This window comes from Antedon bifida, chromosome 7, assembly GCF_963402885.1.
Source record: "Antedon bifida chromosome 7, ecAntBifi1.1, whole genome shotgun sequence".
Lineage (NCBI taxonomy): Eukaryota > Metazoa > Echinodermata > Crinoidea > Comatulida > Antedonidae > Antedon > Antedon bifida.
This window is the reverse complement of record NC_136232.1, coordinates 1287761-1309878: the sequence shown is the minus strand read 5'-3', so window position 1 is coordinate 1309878 and position 22118 is coordinate 1287761. Positions and strand designations below refer to the sequence as shown.

General features: G+C 33.8%; 1 protein-coding gene across 1 annotated transcript; it reads left to right on the top strand.

The window, feature by feature from the left end:
• The first annotated feature begins 39 nt into the window (after positions 1 to 39).
• LOC144847779 (adhesion G protein-coupled receptor L4-like) lies at positions 40 to 14767 on the top strand. Its single transcript, XM_078704296.1, has 17 exons — positions 40 to 236; positions 2433 to 2463; positions 3600 to 3788; positions 5652 to 5739; positions 6829 to 6940; positions 7752 to 7828; positions 8264 to 8381; positions 8894 to 8997; positions 9433 to 9541; positions 10091 to 10311; positions 10770 to 10836; positions 11556 to 11644; positions 12500 to 12659; positions 13055 to 13126; positions 13269 to 13299; positions 13409 to 13519; positions 13908 to 14767. Exons 1-17 carry the CDS (start codon positions 192 to 194, stop codon positions 14045 to 14047), a joined length of 1764 nt encoding a protein of 587 aa, XP_078560422.1. The 5' UTR covers positions 40 to 191; the 3' UTR covers positions 14048 to 14767.
• The last annotated feature ends 7351 nt before the right edge of the window (positions 14768 to 22118 follow it).

The following is a 22118-nucleotide window of genomic DNA, read 5'->3' as shown; positions in this document are numbered from 1 at the left end:
CTTCGTTTGCGATGGTGTGCAAGCTATGCTCTTTTCAGCCAATCTAACCAAAATGCCTTGTTCTCCGCAAATCAATACTGTTGATCGAGATATCGAATCGACCAAGATGTTATTCGTATACGATACTTGGCTGTAGCAGTGTAACATCTATAATAATACACAACAGTGCTAACGTCTAAAGCAGCGACACCATGTTGTTGTGGAATATGTATACGTTCATCCGGCATATTATATTTGTAAGTATTTCTTTATTCTTATCATTGTGGTAAATAATTAGATATTTCAAATGGGTTTCCCTTATTATCTATACTAGTGCCGATCAAACAATCCTCGCGTGTGACACGCGTGGCATACGTTTTATATGGCGTAGGCATAATTAATTAATTCTAGGGTCCTGGATTATAATAAGCATAGGCCTACTATTTGGTTGTATTATACAATGTTGTATCACAAGGTAATCGCGTGTATTTTCGAGTGAAATTCGATGACTAAAACACTGGAATACATGTTTTTATCCGAAGATTAAATATATATTGCGTGTCACTCTAATGATGCACGCGTGTCCCACGAATAATACACCTGTGTTGCACAAAAAATAATGTGTCACCCGAATAATACACGCGAGGTAAGGAAAGAATAAAAGATTTGATGGTCGTAGAAGTCGGCGCCCCACAAAACGCAATACAATACACCTTCCAGCTACGATACATTCGTCATTCATGTATTATTCATTTTGTATGTATCGATCTACTTTGCTATCATTATAGTTGCTTACATGGCTGATGGATATTAAAGATTAAAGTGTGCATGAATTATGTTCACAAAAACTGAAAAAGATAAAGTAGTAGAATCATGTTAGTATAATTGGAATACAGAACAGGACGATGATAATAATTTGTGATAGGATCATGGATGGTGAAGATAAGGATAACTGGTTAGAAGACTGATGTTAATTATGGCAACAAAATGTATTATTGTTTAAATTAAGTTAAAAAGAAATATATAGGCCTAAGCCTATATTGTAACTATTATATTCCTTCGGGACCCGTGTCCATCTAATAGTTTTTTCCCATGTATAAATGTTGGTCGTAGTGTTAAAACAGTATTGCCACTTTATTTAGGCCTATTCGTTTCATGTGAAAATATCCTCTTAATAGGCGTGCCTCTGAATGGGGGCAGGGGATTTGTTTTTTTTAATATACTGTGATCCCACTGCATGGCTACGGGGCTGGCAGCAGTCTCTCTCTTCAATGTCTGTTTCCGCAAAGTTATTTTTTATAATTGTTTAACTTGGATTGAAATAGCATCATCAGAATATCAACTATCATTAAATTGAAATCATTAACCAGAACGATATGCCATTATGCCTGTCTAGGTTCTAGACCGAAATTAGTACAAGATAAATATTTTTACACATGTGGCGTTTCATACGTATAATACTTGAGCTCACTATTTTGGAAAAAAAAATCGAAATGCCGACTGGTGAACTAACGTAAAAAAGACAATAACTGCCTGGTGCATCCATAAAAGAGGACCCCGTCAGTCTATGAACACCTTTTCAAGAGACGTATAAACGGACGACAAGGTGTCAAATGCACAAACCGATATGATCGCTACCTCCTTACATGCGACGCATCGTGATTCCACTCAAGTATATAATATTCTGAATTTCAAATACAAAACCTAATTAGATAACTAGAAGTTACTCTTGCCTGCAATAATGCTGACACGATACACCTCGATTTCTATGCGAACTTGTAAAATATGCGTCCCTTTAGGAATTCGAAGAATACTCGCATAATATATGTCTAATCAATGTGGTATCTATGCTATCTTTACATACACGATCAAGATACATTTATGCATTGACACTCTATGATACGTTATGAAAAAATCGGCCTATATTGAATATTGAAACTAATATAGTAGTTGCAAATTAAATGTAATAACAAAAATCATATAAATCATATTCTAATCATTTGTTTTTCAAAATTAAATATTCGTCTCGGATAAGATATTAATAAATTACAATAAATTATTCTGATAATAAATGAAAGCATGCTGAACAAATTCATTCATTAAAAACAAATTACCTCTAATGGTGAACTATTTGCATATTATTAAACAGATTCAAATCAATTCGAAGCAACGCAATCGGACGTATAGAACATTAATTTATAATAGGTGTTAAATGTACTCCTATAATTTGTCTAATAATGAGGATTGTAAAACGTGAGATTTCAGATGTGGTGCTAGCCGGGGAAGGGGCCGTAGGGTGTGTGTTTGGGGGGGGGGGGGTGGGATGGGGTGCTGTGTACAGCATATTTACAATCCAATATCTTGCTTCTTTGAAGGGGTAATATAATACAAGCATGACGTCATTGATTAGTATTTTATATTATTATATATTATTTATAATATTTATATTGCAGGTACTTAGTGTTTACACAATTATTAAATCAGGTAAGATTTAACTATACTTATCATGTCTTAATTACACTAAAAGAAAAGCAGCAAATTTATTGTAAAAAACAATGCGTTGAAAATGGCATTTATGACATTCTCCAGTGTAAGCAAAGTGGAAATTCAGGACAGCCTATAGTACACAGATATTGCCAAAACACGGAGGAGGAAGGAAGAATTCGAACCCGTGACTTTTTGCTTACAGGCGACCATTAGATCACAAAGAATATGGTATAACATGTCACACACTCCGCCAGGCCTAACGCATTAAGACATCGTAACTTCCTCCAGATCAATATTATCTATTCATATTTTTAAATAAATTTACGGTAACTAAACAAGCGAAGCCCATAATCAATAAGTGATGCACGACTGAGAGTTCGCCAAAAGGCAAGTGGACGATTAATCGATCAGCAACACGATAATTTTTTAAAACATTGGTTTAGCTTACAATTTGAACGATGGTTATGACGTTTGAGTTTAAGTAGGTTGGTTAGAAGTTTGGTAGAAAGGAAAATCGACAAAGCTTTTATTTTATCGTTTATAGTGCGTTTTAAAGCCCGTTTACACTAGGACGATAACGATCGACGATAAATAGATAAACATACATTTTTCATACATAAAACAAAAGAAATCTAAAAACTTTTTATCCTAGAACTATAGTATAACCATCTATGCTGCCTTTGATGAAAATAATATTTTCACACGTCCAATCAAATGACGTCATGATTAGTATGACCAATAATATAGTGACAATACAACGATTTTATTGTTTTTATTGATCATGACGTCATTTGATAAGACAGCATTAGATGATTAATATCATATAGTGCTAGTAGGAAAACTTTTCCAATTTGGTTTTATGTAAGAAAAATGTATGTTTATCTATTTATCGTCGATCGTTATCGTCCTAGTGTAAACGGGCCTTTAGTGTTGTAAAACACTGATTGATGCGTTAACTATGGACTTGACAAATCCTCATAATTACATACCAGTAGTATAGGTATAGTGTACAAGTTTATATGAAACATCACGTAGAAACATATATACATTTAGCCCTCGAGTAAAACATACGATGTTCAAATTATCTTGAGATATAATCCTATAATATAATGTTTATTTAATTAACATTTTAGATAAAACTGAAGGGTATGTTACAGATTATATCTTCAGTGAGAATTTGCCCGTAAGCATTAGCGGACGAACATGTATGCCTAATGAAGGGCCAAAGGGAGCAGCCTATAGATGTCAACGTGAAAGTGCTGACGACAAGACTGCATCTCCTGATGCCTATCTAGATGTCTTATCTATGGCTAGTATCGCAGGTAAGCATTAATGAGTTTACTTTGTCTCCTCCTGAAAAAATAGGACACTTGAGCCAAGTCTGAACAAAATGCTGTTCTATCAGGATCCTTATAGAACCAACATCGTATAATGTGTTGTTGTTACCCCTGTTTATATACATCATATTTGAAAAAGGGCATTGCCAGGGCAGCGGACAAACCGTAATAAATCTGGGAAAAAGATTGTAGTCAGCAGACAAGCAACTGGTATTTAACAATAAGAGTTGCTATAACAACTCATCATTTACCTAAGCACCGTAGTCCTACAGTACTAACATATTATTTGCCACGAGGAGAATACCCTCTTTTTACGAGCAAGTGCGTATATGGTTTTGGAATAAGACTTTTGAATAGTGAAAATGATCTTGTTGTACTACGAACTATCTGTACGATCTTCAAATCTCTTCATTAAATGGGAGATATTATTATCATGATATTATACAAAAAATGCTAAAAAGTTAAATGCAAGTACGGTCATCATGCTAGAAAAAATCATTTAGCTTCGCAGACACGCATACATTATTCATGTATGCATGCAATAAAAATAAATTCAATTTATAGCATCTCTGGGGAGGAAGTAGTTTACTAATAAATTGCATTAATATATTTATTTTATTTTTAATTACATCACAATCTTTCATTGTGAAAATGTCTCGGCATACTATTATGAATATGCCTACGTTGGTACATTATCATTTATTATTTTTGTTCATTGGAGGTTTTTGTCGGTAAGGAGATAAATCAATGGAAATTGAGGATAATGTGATTTAATTCGCAATGCATGCATTGAGCCATGGACAAACGAATGGACAGACTACTGACCGCCTTCTCGACTAGACTAGTGACCGCCTTTTCGACTGAATGAATGACTGACCAACTGGCCACCTGACTGACATTGTTTAGTTGATTGGTTGTATAGTTGATTGTGTACTGTTTGGTTGGTTTGGTCGGTCGGTTAGTTATCCATGGTTGTATCAAGAAAGAATTATGGTTGTATGGTTGGTGGTTGGTTATTTGGTTGTATAACTATTTGTTTGGTTAGTTGTATGGTTGGTTGTATCAAGGAAGAATTGTGGTTGTATGGTTGGTTGTCCCGTTGTATAGTTGGTTGGTTATATGGAAGAATTATGGTTGTATGGCTGGTTGTTGGTTGGTTGGTTATATAACGGAAGAATTATGGTTGTATGGCTGGTTGTTGGTTGGTTGGTTATATAATGGAAGAATTATGGCTGGTTGGTTGTTTGGTGGTTGGTTGATTATATAACGGAATAATTATAGTTGTATGGCTGGTTGTAGTTAGTTAGTTAAAATTGGTTATTGAGTTGGGTATAGTTGTTGGTTAGTTGTTAGTTGTTAGTTGATTTGATGGATGTATGGTTTGTTGTTGGTTTGGTATACACTTCTTCTCTGATTGAACGGATGTATGACTGGATTTCATGGCAAACGAAGTAAATACCGGAATGAAAGCAGAGAATAAGTGAGCAAACCAACTACGTGTTAATGGAAGAGCGGTGTATTGGACCTATGGATTCAATATTATTATGTTGATACAAGTAATTAGATAAACGAATAAATTGCCTCATGAATGGGTTGACAATGTAATGGCTTCTCTCTCCAAAGGTATGGAATTCATCTACATAGTACGTTTGTCTCATGGCTGTCGCCTGCCAACTGACGTTCGTTAATTACGCGCCACTAACCCCACGACATATACTTACAAACCAACGACGTAAAATCAATAGCTGTATGTTATTTGGTTAGATGAAATTATACGAAACGAGAATCTTATATACTTTATATGTCAACCATAACATATCATTTTGTTCATTTCCTTTATGATAATAGATGCTGATGTTGTGGCGACATTAGATCGACCGTCAGAAATACAGGGTTACCGTTCAATCCAACGACACAGTGATGAGGATGAACACAGGTAAAAACGTATGGTTTTGTTTATATGCTTTTGAAGCATGTATCCGGTGTAGTTGACAGCATTAACATGAACAAAAAATATAATAATATTACGATGGCCTATATGTGCTACAATCTAAAATGTTTTTGTAAGTCTTTTCGCCATGTTTCTTCATATTTATGTTGTATTGTTTATGTTCCCGTGGTGTTTTTTAAAAATGTATATGTCCATGGTACTTAAACACAGCGCTGATTTTGTATCCGTGCCAGCCCAACCCACCTCTCCAACCCAGCCCCCTCTCGAGTGTCACGATAATATAGTTCTACTTGCGATGATGATAAAGAAGAATCCTCGGTGGTTGGAATAAATTGCCTCGCAGAGTTATATAAGCCAGCATTTTATGTTAAGATACATCAGAACACGCGCGTACATAATTAAGTAGTTTAGTACGTGACTTTTGTGAAGCTCAAGCTAAAAACGCATGCGTAGTAAGACCGTTAGCTTGAAGTTACATTAGTGAATATTTCTATTTTAATAAAACAAATAATTATGGCTGTTATCGATTGTATGTGTATCTCGCATGTCCATGATGAGACGTATAATGAATGTGTTTCATCAGTACCATTGTCTACTGTATCATCCGAACTGTATCATTTTCATCATCATTATCATCATCGTCGTTGTTGTCGTAATCATCATAATCAACGTCATCATCAACCTCATAATCAATATAAACATATCTTTATCATCAATTTTTTTTATTTAATGTTATTATTGATAACATAAATTATCAAAATAATTATCAATGTATTTAAGGATATCATTTTGGTGATGGCTGTAACTATAGTTTACCATTGGCGCCAAGCGTCTACGTAACTATTGAGTCTAACAGTCATTCTGCATAATTATCTCTCAGACTGACTTTTCGACTCGACAGCCGTGCAGTCGTGCGCGTCGCAAAAATATAAGGTCGCTATTCTGAGAGAGTATTGTTTCAAGTTCTCATTCTGTACCCCGTGTTTTTTATCATATAACCATGATACGTACAATTGTTTCTCATTTCGAAGTTTGATGTTTGTGCTAAAATATTATGTATTCATTCATCTTCAGTAATGATCATATCGTAAACTATGAGTTAGTTAGTGACGTGTTGACATGTTCTGTTTATCAAAATCATACTGTCCGTTCAGCTGAGGTCACTTTCTCCATAAAGCTTGAGCAGGTGAGTAGCAAAGCATTATGTATGGTTTAAAGCGATGTATCTCTCTGCATTCGAACAATGTATCTCTCTACATTAGCTATTACAGTAAATACAACGTTTACAGTACTTAGACACGTATCATTCTTACGGTTCAACATTAGCGTACCCCGCGTTTACAAGAACACTCCGATCAAAATTGACTTAAAAACCTTAATTTTAAAATAATAAGAATATGGAATGTAATAAATAAAACACTTTAAGATGAGAAATTAAAAATTAAAAAAAATTAAGATTAATTAAGTCAGCCTTTGAATAGGTTATTTTGTCGTTTAAAAAAAGTGTTTTCACCTATAAATAACAAATAAATAGTTAAATTCAACCAAAAACCCATTGGCTGGCAGCCAATTCAACTATTTTTTGGCTTTATTACAGTTTTCAGGTAAATAATTTGTTTTTAAATCCAATTTTTGGTCAAAATGGATAACTATAGGCCTAATGTGACATATTATATTGAATATTGACATATTCAACCAAACATTTTGAAAAGGGACAATACATATTTAAAATATTAAAAATATGGAATGTAACACATAAAATAATTAAACAAAGAAGAACATTTTTAAGCTGAAACTGGTTACGAGAAAGACAGACGGAAAAACAGTAAATTCAAATCCTAGCACTAATAACAATCCTTATAATTTGAAAAAAACTCATAGTCCGTACTGTAATTTCATTTTTATTTATTCAGGTATAATACAAAAAATAGCCAAAGGCTAAACATGTTGCATTTATAAAGGTTAAACATTGAGACAATGATTTTTTTTTATTTTAGTCTCTCAATGAACAAGATGGAAACGCAGATTTTGTCAGGAAAAACGCTTTATGTGTGTTTTGGGACAGCAGTACAAGGTAAAGTGTATACTGACGTGGCCAAATATGGTAGTGCTATGACATCATCATGTCCCTATATGGGCACATCATATTTTTTTGTCACATAAAGTTTGAAGTTAAAGTTTAAAGTTTTTTACTAAAAAACAGTAGGCCTATCGAATAGCGTCGTTATATTAACTGTTATGCAGTGTTTATGATTGAGAACGAAAATTCAAATAATGTGATTAAGATATTGCTGCCCCATTGCCCCGTATCTCTCTGTCTTAATTGGTTACTTCCAATTTTTAAGTTATTTCAAAAATGACTTTCCTTTATAAGAATTATAAATCCATGTATAACTCAAGAGTGAGATAAGAAATACGAAAATGTGGATTTTCACTTATAACTACATACTAAAAAGTAATGTATTATGTACATTTGTCATTTTAAGTCTGTGTTTTTAATGATTAACAGAAGGTGGTCAACATGGGGGTGTAAGCGAGATTTTGGCGATAGTTCATCATCCTACATTACCTGTAATTGTAATCATACGACAAGTTTCGCAATCATCGCACCAATGGAAAAGTACGATGTAAGTTATGCAAGAGCCCGGAGCATTATTGTTTTTTTTGCTGCAGTTTTTATTTCGAAATAACATACTTTTAAATTAACAAAGGCCTATCTATTTCTATGTTTTACGTGAGTGTACAGTGTGAAGTACTGATTTTAGAAGTGGATAACACTACACTACATCACATTTTGTATTTTACTTTGACAAAAACACCTAACAAATGTAAACAAACATTTTAAAAATATATTCAGTAATAGAAATGGTCCACTAAAAGTAGAACAATGTATGATTTAAGCCCACGCTTCGGTCCGGTGGCCACATAAAAGTCAGAGCATTCTACGTTTTGTACGGAATCTAGAATTCGTTAGTGTGGACGATTCGATTCCCAAACACTAGGCTGCAAACTTTTTTTACGATTTTGTATTCTACGACACCGGACCGGATTCCGATGTGTGAACGCAGGTTTAATAACATTAGAACATGTCTTGTCTAAAGCTGCCATTACAACTCCTCACGTTTTATTATTTTATTAGCCACTTGGAAAGAAAGCAATAGGCATACGAGTACCAACGTACGCGGCCTGTTTGATATCGATAATTGTTCAATCCATTGTCATCTGGCACATAGTTAAACTAAGGTAAGACCATACCAAATATGGTTGACGATTATTCATATAACATAACGCTTGTGATTGGTCAACTCACTTACGTTGCGTTACGTCTTTGTGCTGCGTCTCTAGTGAGAATCAAGTTTTCGGAAGCGTTCGATTTGCGACGACTTACGACCAAACTACGTCATGTTATTGTGTGCATACGGGGAATATGGTATTGGGACGTGTGTCTAGCTTGGTCGGTCGTCGCAAACCGAAAGCTTGGTTCCCACTAGGACGCAATGCAGGGACGTAACGCAACGTCAGTGAGTTGACCAATCACAAGTGATGGATTATTCAAACTGTCGCTTGTCATTTGTCGACACGCTTGCGTTGCGTTACGTCCTAGTGGGATTCACACTTAATATCCATAGGTGCTTGTTTATGTCTTCTGATGCTATACATTGCTTTTTTTTTCTATAGGCATCTTGTGAAGGATTATGATTATGTATTCACTCTGTTGAACCTATTGGCAGCGTCTATTGCAACAACGGCAACACTTGTTTGTAGTATTGAATTCTCAAGATTCATTGTAAGAAATTGGTTATTTTTCAACTCCCTCCAACAGAACTAAACCCAACAATTAAATATAAAATCACTAAATGTTAACGTCATGTTCAAAATGACTTGAATGCATGCAATTACGATGTAACGTTATTTTATTGTAATTGTTGGACCGTCTGCACATCGGTCCGTCTCCTTTAAGGCCAATTTATACAGACGAGCGGTAACGGTAATAAAAATACAGAATCTATATTAATCCTTAATGACCATTTACACACAACGTCGCGGAGTGGACGGGTGGTTTCCGCTCAGGATAGTTACAGATTGTACGTGGGACAAGCTACGCGGTTTCCGCTTACCATTACCACTCGTCTGTGTAAATTGGTCCTTAGGCTTGCCGAATCTTAATGTTAGATTGAATTTTCTGTGTGAGGATGGAAAGGGTGGGGGGATTTTTTGCCTCACCTGGACCTTAATGAGATGGAGTGAAATGATTTAAAGGAGCACATTATATAGGCCCTACTATTACTTCTACAAATTGTATATTGTAACTTATGTAATATTAATTATTCTACAGATACCGTGTACAGTCAGTGGGATAGTCATGCATTTCTTCTATACTGCAACGTTGGCTTGGTTTGCTGCAGAAGGGGCACACTATTATTTAAAAATCATGGGTAAAACTATCGAGGAAGGCTATACAAATAAACGGTATTATAGCGCGTTTGGTTGGGCGCTACCCGCTGCTCTAGTTGGTATTTTTGTCGGGGTACATAGGGGCTACGGCAAACATGACAGGTAATAATATTTCATTCATTTACATTAAACATATTTTGTTAGGCACTTCATATTACCATATCACATAATAACGTCATGATTCAATAAGCTAAATGTCTTTAGGCTGATTCTTAAAAGCAGAATACGATTTAACATTGTTAAAAAAGTGCGCCCTTACTACACTATTATGCCGATCAGTGAGTTAACTTAATTCACAATTGAATTACAACATGATGACCTGCAACAAGTACATAACGTACACTGGTCCATCGGTACCAACAGTTAACACTGGACGCTTTCATGAATCACACAAGAGTTGAAATAGCGCCATCACAGTACTGTATCTTGCACCTGTTTGCATGTATCACTTTCAATACAACCATATGAATCAACAAATAATAGATAATAATTGCTTACAAAAAACCAAATACCTTTATTATTTACAAATAATGACATATGTTTTATATCGTATTTGCCAGGTGTTTATTGACTGCGTATAGCGGCATATTGCCTGCATTTATATTCTCGGCTGTTCTTTTCCTAACAGTAAGTAATACCATGGATTAAATAGCTTTTTTATCCACGGTAAAGGGGCATTCCCACCTGTTCTGTTTCACGGAGCAGTAAACGGGCGCGTCATGTTGAAATGAACGGCACTGTCTGCCGTTCCGCGTAACGGAACAGGTGGGAATGCCCCTTAATGCGTAATTAGGCCTATGACCATAATTTATATATCTTAGAGAACAATATCCAACCATTTGAGACTGGGGGATGGATTTCTAAATCGTGCCATATGATTCCATCAATTTTACATACAAACTATTCAATTCTATTATATATTACTATTCAAATGTATTCAGATGGAGAGAAGAAAGTAATAAAATATAAAAAACGCAGTAAAATACAATAAAATATCGTAAATATTCGTTAGAATGTCTGAGGTAAAATACATCGATAATTAATATGATCTTTATTTTTCAATGTTTTATTTATACAAGTACATACTGTAAAATTTACGTCAGAGTAGGGAAAACATCTGAACAATTCAATATTAATGTTGTTTATTTTATTTATTGTTTAATATTATTATTTGTCTGGAAATTAGCCAATTTATTTGATAAATATATTAATCAAAATCTGAATAACAATACCCAACGATGATAATATAATTTTATGAATATTAGGAAAAAAGATGGTGGTCACTTATTGCTTTTGAAATACATCGTTATTTGTTTAGTTATTTTTTTATATATTTTATTGCATAGGTCAAATCTATTCTATTGCTTGTCGCTATGAGAGGATACAAGGAAGATTCTAGGCCAGTAAAATACAAGAATGTGTTCGTGAAGATACGGTAAAAAAACATTAATACAATATTTTAGAAAATGACAAAGAAAGTTTGTATAAATTGTTTGAAGATCGTAACTAGACGGAGAGAGAGCGCAAACCTCCGCCTAGGCATAAGAACATTTAACTACGTGTTCCCATATAGCTATGAAACCATTCTTTAAAATCTTGTGAAAATCCAGCATTAACTCCTTGAGTAATCCTGCTAAACTAAAAAATAAAGAAACAACCACACAAACAAACACACGCGATCGAACACATAACCTCTCACCATTTTGGCGGAGGTAATTAAGCTCAACACTTAATATTTATTCAATAGTTTTTAAAAAAGTGTGAAGCTAGTAATAGTTATGAGCTCAAACCAGAGAAGATTGAAATTTCACTCTTCCTTTTTCAAACAGAGTAACTGATTGTTCTCCGATCATCAATCAAATGATATACACAAATCCTACATAACAATTAGTAAAACATTATATTTTGATTAACCCCAGTTTTTCACTTTACCATAAAAACAAAAGCAAATTTGTTAGTATATTAGTATAAAAATATCTATAAATTTGGAACACTTCACATTCAGGCTTCTAGAACCTGTTGCTGTCGTATATTTCGAGCAGGCAGTAAATTTTATGCTACGATAATCGTAGCAACGTTTGTTAATATTATTGTTATTAGTTATCATAAGCGAGAAGGGATGTTATCAATTCTTTGTACACGCTACCATAAAACAAAAACAAAATTATTTTAGTATAGGAGTATAAAAATATCTAGAAATATGTATATTTCGAGCTGTAAATCGCGTCAATTTTGTAATAATGATAATATTACAGCACTTCAATGATATCTAACCATTTGTAATTGTTAGGAGATGTGTTGTAGAGTCGGTATTGATGATTCCGTACCTGGGTGTGATATGGGTGTTTGGAATGACCAGCCACATAACCTATGAACTACAAGTACTATTCTATGTTCTGTTTGCCTTACAAGGATTCTTTATCTCAATCTACTGTTATTTCACAAAAGAGGTAAATATAGCATATATGATATCAACACCTTGTGTCACATTGAAGATACAGAATACAGATTCATTTATTGTCCAATATAAATGGAAATTACAGTGCTCATAAATTATCTTGGCTTGCCTAAAATAAATATAAGGGTGGGTGAGGGAAAGAGAACTATCTAACAAATGTTTTGTTATAATGCCTTATCCCAGCTGGGTAGAACGAGTACTTGTAACGTTCCGTCTGCGCGTTCACCGTCCTCATCCTACCACTTCTAACCAAGTGGTAAGAAATTTGAGTAAGTTGGGACTATTGCCTGATTTATGTCACAGTGATAATTTCTCATAGAAGTTTCAGGATTCCCAATACATTTGAATTAAGACAGTCATTTTAAATTGTTTACAATTATTTTACAGATAGAGTTGGCAAGGAGTCGAAGTACAAGACAAGGATTGATGCGACTTAGGTCTTTATCACATCAGGGTCTGGTGAGCCATAATTTATGTTATTTTATCGGTTGTTAGTGCTGGAGAATTGTTCAGAAATTTCGTGCGTTGGGCCGTGTATATATTGAAGATGGTGATTAAACATATTGGTTGTAACCAATTTAACAAATCATTGTCGTTATAGGTATTTGGGAGAGTACCTCTAGAAGAAGTTGGTAAGTTACTTTTAATTATAATAGTAATTATCATATATGCTGTTTATTTGCTATTGGAATACATAGCAAATAATCGCGGTTCTTTTATCAAACTTAATACATATTTCAGGTTCGCCAGACGAAACTGCTGGTGACGTTGAGCTGACTGAAGTTAACAAACAGGAAAAACAAGATAACCAGGAAAAGACTAGTTCACGAGAAAACATAGCAGAAGACACAGGTTCACATTAATTCTGTTTGAGTTAGGACTGGTTCACTGGACTAACTTGCTAATAAACTAACTAGCTAATAAACTAACTAATAGTGTGACAGACTTGATTAGAGAGAGCCTGATTATTGTTGAAAAAAACATGACATTGTAACGAAAAAACGGACACAGAACGGAATCCGTTTCTAACTGACGGACTGGATAATTCTTCTCCTGATAATATAGCTCTACCAATGTACCCGACTGCCTAACTAACTGACTGGCTGACTGATGTATGTAAAATGTACTGACTAAACAGGTTAATATTGCGAACTTTTCCATCAAATTCTGATGACTTACGACTGACAAGATTTCCTCAATATTGACTAATACTGACATTGTGTCTTCCATTCCTTCCTAGACAACATCGTACATTTGGCGGAATCAGACGATCGTGAAACAGCGGCTGGTGACGTCAGTGAAGCAGAAATAAATGAAGTCCAAGTGGTTTTACTGAAGGCCAAAACAAGTGAGGACAACCTTAATGATAACGAACATTAAAAGTGATAACCCATTACCAATAACTAACACTTCTGCTGCATTGTATGTTTACATTTTGTTTTTATATCAATTATAACAATTTGGCTACTGGTACACACTTTTACGTAACATACAGCTACCTCTTTTTTAACCTGGTTACTTACATTGCGTATTATATGACTTTTTCCTGTTTCTACTATATTGTGGTACATCCAATGTTATTACATTAAATTGCATGTTCTAGTCTAATAGATACATTAAACATTTCAGATAAAAAGATAAATAGGTCAATGTAGCTTAATTTACCTTATGAAATTTACTAATAAAACACTGAAACTGACAACTTTTCGTGAAATTGATGTGCTTTCTGAACATGCGCAGAAGCGTATTTTCTTGGAGTTGACCCAACTACTATGTATAATGGTTCCAAAACTAGCGGTGTCAACATATTATAAATAGGCCTACTATCATATTTCAAACTAAGCATAAACAGAAATTGTATTATATTAACTAATCTAATTCCAAATATATATATATAGGATTCTATATTAAATCTATTATTGTGTACTATTGTGTTTTGTCGCCTAATTTGAATTGTTATGCAATTTTATATTTAAATATGCTTAAGCTATATAAATAAGAATTATGCAAATGTATATTGAATTGAGTGCGCATGTGTCAACAAACATGTACAATGTGAACCATTTTTGTGTGAACTCCTTAAACGTGCCTTTGAGTGGTGTATGCTTATAAACAATAAAGTATCTAATGACAAATCTGATGTGTTTGAGTCATTTGATCGAATAAAATCATCACGAGGGTTAGTACCTAATGGAGGGAAATGGCAAATTTTGAGTGAAGTATTTTTAGTAATAAGAAGTAATTATCATATATGCTGCTTATTTGCTATTGGAATGCTTAGCAAATAATCGCGGTTCTAATGACAAATCTGATATGTGTTTGTGTCATTTGATCGAATAAAATCATCACGAGGGTTAGTACCTAATGGAGGGAAATGGCAAAAAGACGCACTAAGTATAATCAAGGCAATCTAATACAGGACGCTGAGCTAGACTAGATCAAAGGTTTACCTCTAGTTTCAAAACGATCATTTTCCGCCCCCTAAGCACTTGACTGACTTTCGATTGGCCAATTGGCTTCTTCCAAAGTTTAGTAACAGACACCAAAACGGTACCATCCATAATCCGTACACTATTATGATAGCCATGCTTTAATCCAAAACCCTTCCCACCTTTTCAACATAAATTAATCAATGTCGGAATTAAGGTGAATGTATTGGATGTACTTTTTTGGGAAAGATAACAATAAAGTTAGTGAGTATAAACATATCCGGTTTGTGAATTTTAATGTCAACATTGTCAAAATGAAGGTTACCGGAAACAAAATGTCAATTCACGGATGTATAAGAAATATTATATTGTGTTCAAATTTACTTTTACTTGTTGTTTCTGCGAACTCAGTACACCGATTTATAGTGACGTCATTGCAGTTCTGCTATTTCCCGTTATTGAAACCTACCCACCCGCTGCAGTTTTTTAATTATTGTATTCTAATATTTGAATTATAATTAAAAGAATGGAACAACATTAATGAAAAGCCACAACATCAATTTATTGTAATGAAATTATAAGCAAATTAATGGTTTATTGACGTCACAACGAAGTGACGAAAGTCCACTGGGAGAGTTAATTTTAATATTATTATAACCTATTATTTAAATTAACTCTTTTACAGTTTAAACGAGTTCGTTTAGCTACAGCAAGCAAACGTACGTTTTTAATTTTAAAATACCATTAGCAATATTCGTTTTCACATATGTATTTTTTTTCTGATCACGTGACGACAAACAGCCAATAAAGCACCTCAGTCCTTTTTCCTCATTGCCAATTCTATAGAATAAAAATATGGTTAACCTCTACATAACAATACGTAAACAAACCCCTGCCGGGGTCCAGATTCGAACTCAAAATTTACTAAATTAATTACATTACATTATTTATTCGGTCTATTTCAGTATGCATAACAACAAAAACTGAAATTGGGGAGACCAAGGTCAACCTAAGTGAACTTAATGACTGTAGCTGAGCCGGTTGACCCAACCCCAAAGTCAGTTTACACATAAAAGGCACAAAATACAGTTAAAGCGAATCAAAATGAATGTGAACTTTTCTAATGAAGGGTGATGGGCTATATTTTATTATTAGGCCTAAGTTAAATTACTGGAGTATACTGTTGTTTTCTTTACGTTCCGTATAATTGCGTTCGAACACATTTCTAATTAAACTTCTGTTACTGTTCACACAGCATGATGGCGACGAAGTTAATTTATTCAATTCCCCAGCCTTTCTTCTTTCGTACCAGTACAAACGCAAACTATACTGTATGGCACAAGGCCTAGATTTAGATTCTGCGAAAAGTGCAAAAAATGGAGATCCGGTTTAATTGTTTAATTTGTGTTTATATCTGATGCTGACAATTAGAAAGTATTACATTAGTATTTGGAACTAATATTAACTGTTTGGCTTTGGATTGTTGTTCCAGTTCGGTGGAAGATATTGCCTGACGAATCCGAGCGTACTGAAACCATTTTTTTTTTAATAGTCGATCAAGATTAATAGAAGGACATTACTTGATATAATTACACAATAATTTATAATATTCAAATTTGATTTTATTGCTTGTAATTAAAACAAGAGATTTATACAGTGGGACATTTGAGCATTACCTGTTAATTCACCAAAATGGTATTCCAGCATTGATCTCAAGGAACATCACTAAACACAAAAGATGAGAAGTAGGTACTCGAAAATGTGCAGAAGTTTAATTCTAAACTGAACCGAAAACAACAACTTTTCTGTTTGGACTCGTGCACTTTTGCTCCTGTTAAAGTATTTATACTTTTGAACTTATTAATTACGAGAGTTTTTGATCGGAATGTGAGTTCATCAAAGTAACTTTCAGTAAATATATTGATAACGGAGGAAACTGTTATCACAATAAGAACAGGGCGCAATTTATTTATTTCTGATTTAGATAGTTCTATACTTGCTAGTAGCCTACAATATGAAATTAAATTTAACCGACAGGGACTGGATAGCTCTGAAAGTCGGATATGCACTCTCATCGTTTGGACTATTTGTCAATGTTTTAGTACTATTAACGATTAATCGTGTAACAATCCGTCGAAGCACGCGATGGTTTATTTTCAACCAATCACTTATCGATGCCACAGGATGTTTATCTTTCCTATTTGAGAAGATACTTGAAATTCATATGCATACTCTTTATTATAGCGATATTCAATGTAAAATATTTTGTGGAATTTGGATGTTGTCGCATGCTTCTACGGCGAATCTGTTTTTTATCACAATAGAGAGATACCTTGCTATAATGAAACCAATATATTTCAGAGACAATTACACAATCAGGCAAACAATAACAATGATGATATCGGCTTGGATTATCGGAATATTAATAAATCCACAGATTTTAGTTGTTAAATTAATATATCAAAACACAACTTATGTACACTGTGGGATAGAAAAAGAATCATGGTTTGTGTATTCAATTGCGGCAACATTATTTGTACTATCATTTCTGTTTGCGTTATCAACAATGATAATTGTATATAGCAGAATAATTCACGAATTAGTAAAACGAAAACACACATCTGCTTCTCCATCGGTATATTCGTCTATACATGTTAAAACATTAAAGGTGTTTATAGCCCTAAGTTTAGTTTATGCCTTGTGTTGGCTGCCAATCACAATGTTAATCATAGCCAGTGCATTCAGTAGCTCTGAATTTCAAACTCACATTTGGTTTATTGGACTAAATTTGGTATTTGTAAATTTTATTGCAAACCCTTTCATTTACACAATTTCCATGTCACAGTTCCGAGCCGAGTTGCTTAAATTTTTTCGGATCAGGACATGTTTGCAAAGAACACCTGAAAATGACATTGGACAACATTGTGCCATGGAGGTAACTGAAAGACCGTAGGCCTACATGATCGAATAGACTCCGCAGTTGTTGCGGGTATATCTCGTTTTAGAACATTGTCTAATTACTGAAATGTCGCCTGCTTTAAGTTGTTATCTTGACCAGACGGGATAATACCCTGCCATAGTTTCTACTTTGTCAGGTTCAAGATGGATATAGTTCTCCCTCTAACCATAGAGATGTTCTCGATGCTCTACAGTGATGTAGCCACAAGATATAAAATGGTGTGGTTTTTGCAAGAAAAGAGAACAATCTCTGTTCAAGCCACTGGGTTGTCCAAAGGCCTCTGTGAAAAAAAGTGGTCAGGTTGAAACCTTACCAACCGTACTGGTGGCTCGGCTCTGCTCTAAATAAGTGTGAGTCGTAATAACAACGAATTCTCTATTCCTATTGCAATCGACAAAAGTTGAAATAATGTGTTTTTTGTCTTTTGCGAAGAAACGCCCACTTTTATTATATAGTAAATAATATTATAGTAAATTGATACCAATAAATCCTTGGTAATGTTCAAATACGATATACATGATATTTACAATTAAAATTGAACATGTAGTTTTACAGTTTTAAAAAACCTTTGAAAATATTCTTTTTAAGATTACCGACTTTGTTAAAATAAATTAATGTTTCTGTGTTACACTATGTATATTAAATATTAATCTATGCATGTCATTATAATTCATGGTATAGGCCTATATATTGCTTTAAAGTGCAATTGGACTATGTAGGCCAATCATTCTCTTTTATAGTATGTTAGATTGTGCTCTCAATGTTATCCTCTGGAGATCAAATTGTAGCGCAATAATAATTATGTTTGTTCAGATTTGATTACTTTCTAAAGAAACCAATATACCATGAATTGTTTAATTTAATGTTAATGTGTTTTTGAAAATGTCAATATTGTATAAACTATAACAAGAGGTAAATGATGATGAAATGCAAAGAGGAAAAATACCAATCAGATAGAGTATAAAATCATAATAAACCGTTGATGGCGCTATTTGTATATGCTTCTAATCAACTTTTATTTTGTAAAGGATATCAAAGTCAAATTATATGTCAATATTCTCTTTATTCATTTAAAACATTAGGAACACACAACTGTTTTATTGTTTTAATTTAAGTTCAGTTATTCAATTCAGTTATGATGCGGGTATTATTGTGTTTCGAGGACAATGGTTGGTAGTAGAGATGGTAGTGATTAGGCATAGTATTGATACCATGTTGTTGATACATTGATGATGAAGAAGAAATAGAAGGCTAATTGCACTCTCAAATAGACGAATGGGACACGACTGGGTTTTCTACAAATTTGAAATTATTGATTTCAATTACAGAGATTGAACACAGGGACTTGCTGCGAATTTACCACAATTGTTTAGTATACTATTGTATTGGATCATCGACACAAGTGACGAAAGTTTATCAGGGTATTTCACAGTACGCATTTATGCTGATAGAGGAACTGCGACTTATTTTACAAGCTCGGAAATAATTATGAATATAAGTTTAATAAACACCGACTTGATAGCTGTGAAATTCGGGTATGCACTTTCAACGTTTGGACTAATTGTCAATGTTTTAGTACTGTTAACGATTAACCGTGCGCTAACCATTCGTCGAAGCACGCGATGGTTTATTTTCAACCAATCACTAATCGATGCCACAGGATGTTTAATCTTCCTATTGCAAGTTGCAATGAAGAAAGTATATGAAATACATTGGGCTACACTGTATTATAGCGATATTCAATGTAAAATCTCTTGTCTAATTTGGATGATGTCGCATGCTTCTACGGCGAATTTGGTTTTGATTACAATAGAGAGATACTTTGCTATAATAAAACCAATCTATTTCAGAGAACATTACACAATCAGGCAAACAATAACAATGATAATGTCAGCATGGATTATCGGGTTATTGATAAATCCAGAGATATATTTTGTTAAATTAATATATCACAGTACATATGTAACATGTGGAATAGAAGATGAGGAATTATTTGTACAAACCATTACGGGAACATTATTTATACTATATTTTGTGTTTGCGTTATCAACTATGGTAATTGTATATAGTAGAATAATTCACGAATTAGTTAAACGAAAACACACATCTGCGTCTCCATCAGTATATTCGTCTGTACACGTTAAAACAGTCAAAATGTTTTTAGCTATTAGTTTGGTATATGTTTTATGTTGGGTGCCAATCACTACGATAATCATAGTCAGCGAATATGCTACTAATCCTGAATTTAAAAATCGTATGTGGTTTATTGGACTAAATTTGGTATTTGTAAATTTCATTGCAAACCCTTTTATTTACACAATTTCTATGCCACAGTTCCGCGCCGAGTTGCTCGAATTTTGTCGGATCAGACAACGTTTGCAGCAAATACCTGAAAATGACATTGAATTATCCTAGTTTGCACTCTGAATTTAGGCCTATCTTTTATTGTAAAATTAATTTGTGTATTTAACTGAATTGTATGCTTAGGAAAATTCTGTATTATAATTCTGATATTGTTATTATTCGATATAGAAATAGTACATAAGTTAGTTGTGGAGGTGAGCAAATTGCTTTAATTTCAAAATTTGTTGACGTTTTACTTGCAATGTTGATTTTACTTACACAATTATCTGCTATAATGTCATTCAGCTAGCCCCACATTGAGATAATTGTTTTGATTGAAATATTTAATGTGCTCGTCAATTGAAATAAAATGATATTTCCATATAATGTCGTGTTGTAGTTTCTTTGTTGGATTCATCTCATGCTTGCGGCATAAATTAAAAATAAATGTAAAGGTCTACTGGGAAGAAACAATGCAATCGTTGTTAGATTGCCTTGAAAGAACCAAGATCAAACCAAATTATGTCAATATTTTATTCATTCGATTGAAAACAGAAAAGTATTTCCATTGTTTTAATTGATGTTCAGTATTGTGCGGGTGTTGATGTATTATGAGGACGATGTTGGATAAAAGGTAGTAGGTCTAGTGATTAGTGAATCCATGATCAGAATGGATGTTATTTATTTATATATTTTGTGTCTTTAGGCAATGTGGCTATGATTACCAATAGTAAATTAATCACTGTCCTATCAGATAGGTGGTAATCCCCCTGATACAGGAGCTATTTGCGAACCAGTTTACCGGAGTAACTCTTCTCGAATAATGAACTAGGTTCTTTAAAGTGCACACAGGTTAGAACTGTGTACACTGGACCTATGGTTTATAGTCCTTATCCGAGAAGACTTGTTCCACCACCAGAACTAGGAGCGAGTCGGCCTCGAACCCTTGCCGATGTTGTTGGCTCTTTAGGTACGGTAAACGACGCCCCTGCCTTAACCGCTCGACCATTTGACTCGATAGATATATTTTATTAATGATAATGGAGGAGCAGGAAGGATTTGAAACCTAGTCTTCGACATATTATATGAATTAAGACATAACTAGATAAGATTTCTAAATTATTGATTTTAGTAAGTTTGTACGTCAGTACTTCTAACAGGACAGGGAAAAAGGGTGAATACCCTAGTAAGACTGTGTAATTATGATATGTTTTTCGTTTCTAACTGTGAGTCATATATAAACAATGAATCTTGTAATTCTATTGCAATCAACGAAAGTTACCAATACAATACTTTATTTTGTCCTTAGTGGACCGGAAACACCAAGTGATTGGTAATTAAATATTAGTGTGATATAGGCCTACATTCACTTGAACATGGCTATAGTTTAACATTTTCAAAGACATGATGAATAAGTCTACTTTATTAAATAAATTAAAGAATTTAGTTTTGTGTAGATCTATACGATTACTTATTCAAACAATTAGTTCAATGTCACAGCCATATAATGCTTTGTGCAAAAGGAAGATAGTGAAATTACTCAGTTCACTCTTTCCTGGTGCAACTGAACTATTTAGTAATTAAATTCACTTTAGAGTAAGCTTAGATTGTGATCTCTATGTTGTCTTCTGAGACCACATTGTAGCGCCAGTAATGATTATTGAGGTCCGATAATACTTTCCTCTTATTAAATTTCAAAACAAACCAATATAATCAATTG

What these genes read in the sequence shown, in the direction of transcription:
- LOC144847779 (XM_078704296.1), top strand. Translation starts at nt 192, where the DNA reads ATGTTGTTGTGGAATATGTATACGTTCATCCGGCATATTATATTT. An exon ending in TTACACAATTATTAAATCAG is followed by an intron (nt 2,464 to 3,599) that starts GTAAGATTTAAC and finishes TTAACATTTTAG; the next exon opens with ATAAAACTGAAGGGTATGTT. An exon ending in CTTTATCACATCAGGGTCTG is followed by an intron (nt 13,127 to 13,268) that starts GTGAGCCATAAT and finishes TTGTCGTTATAG; the next exon opens with GTATTTGGGAGAGTACCTCT.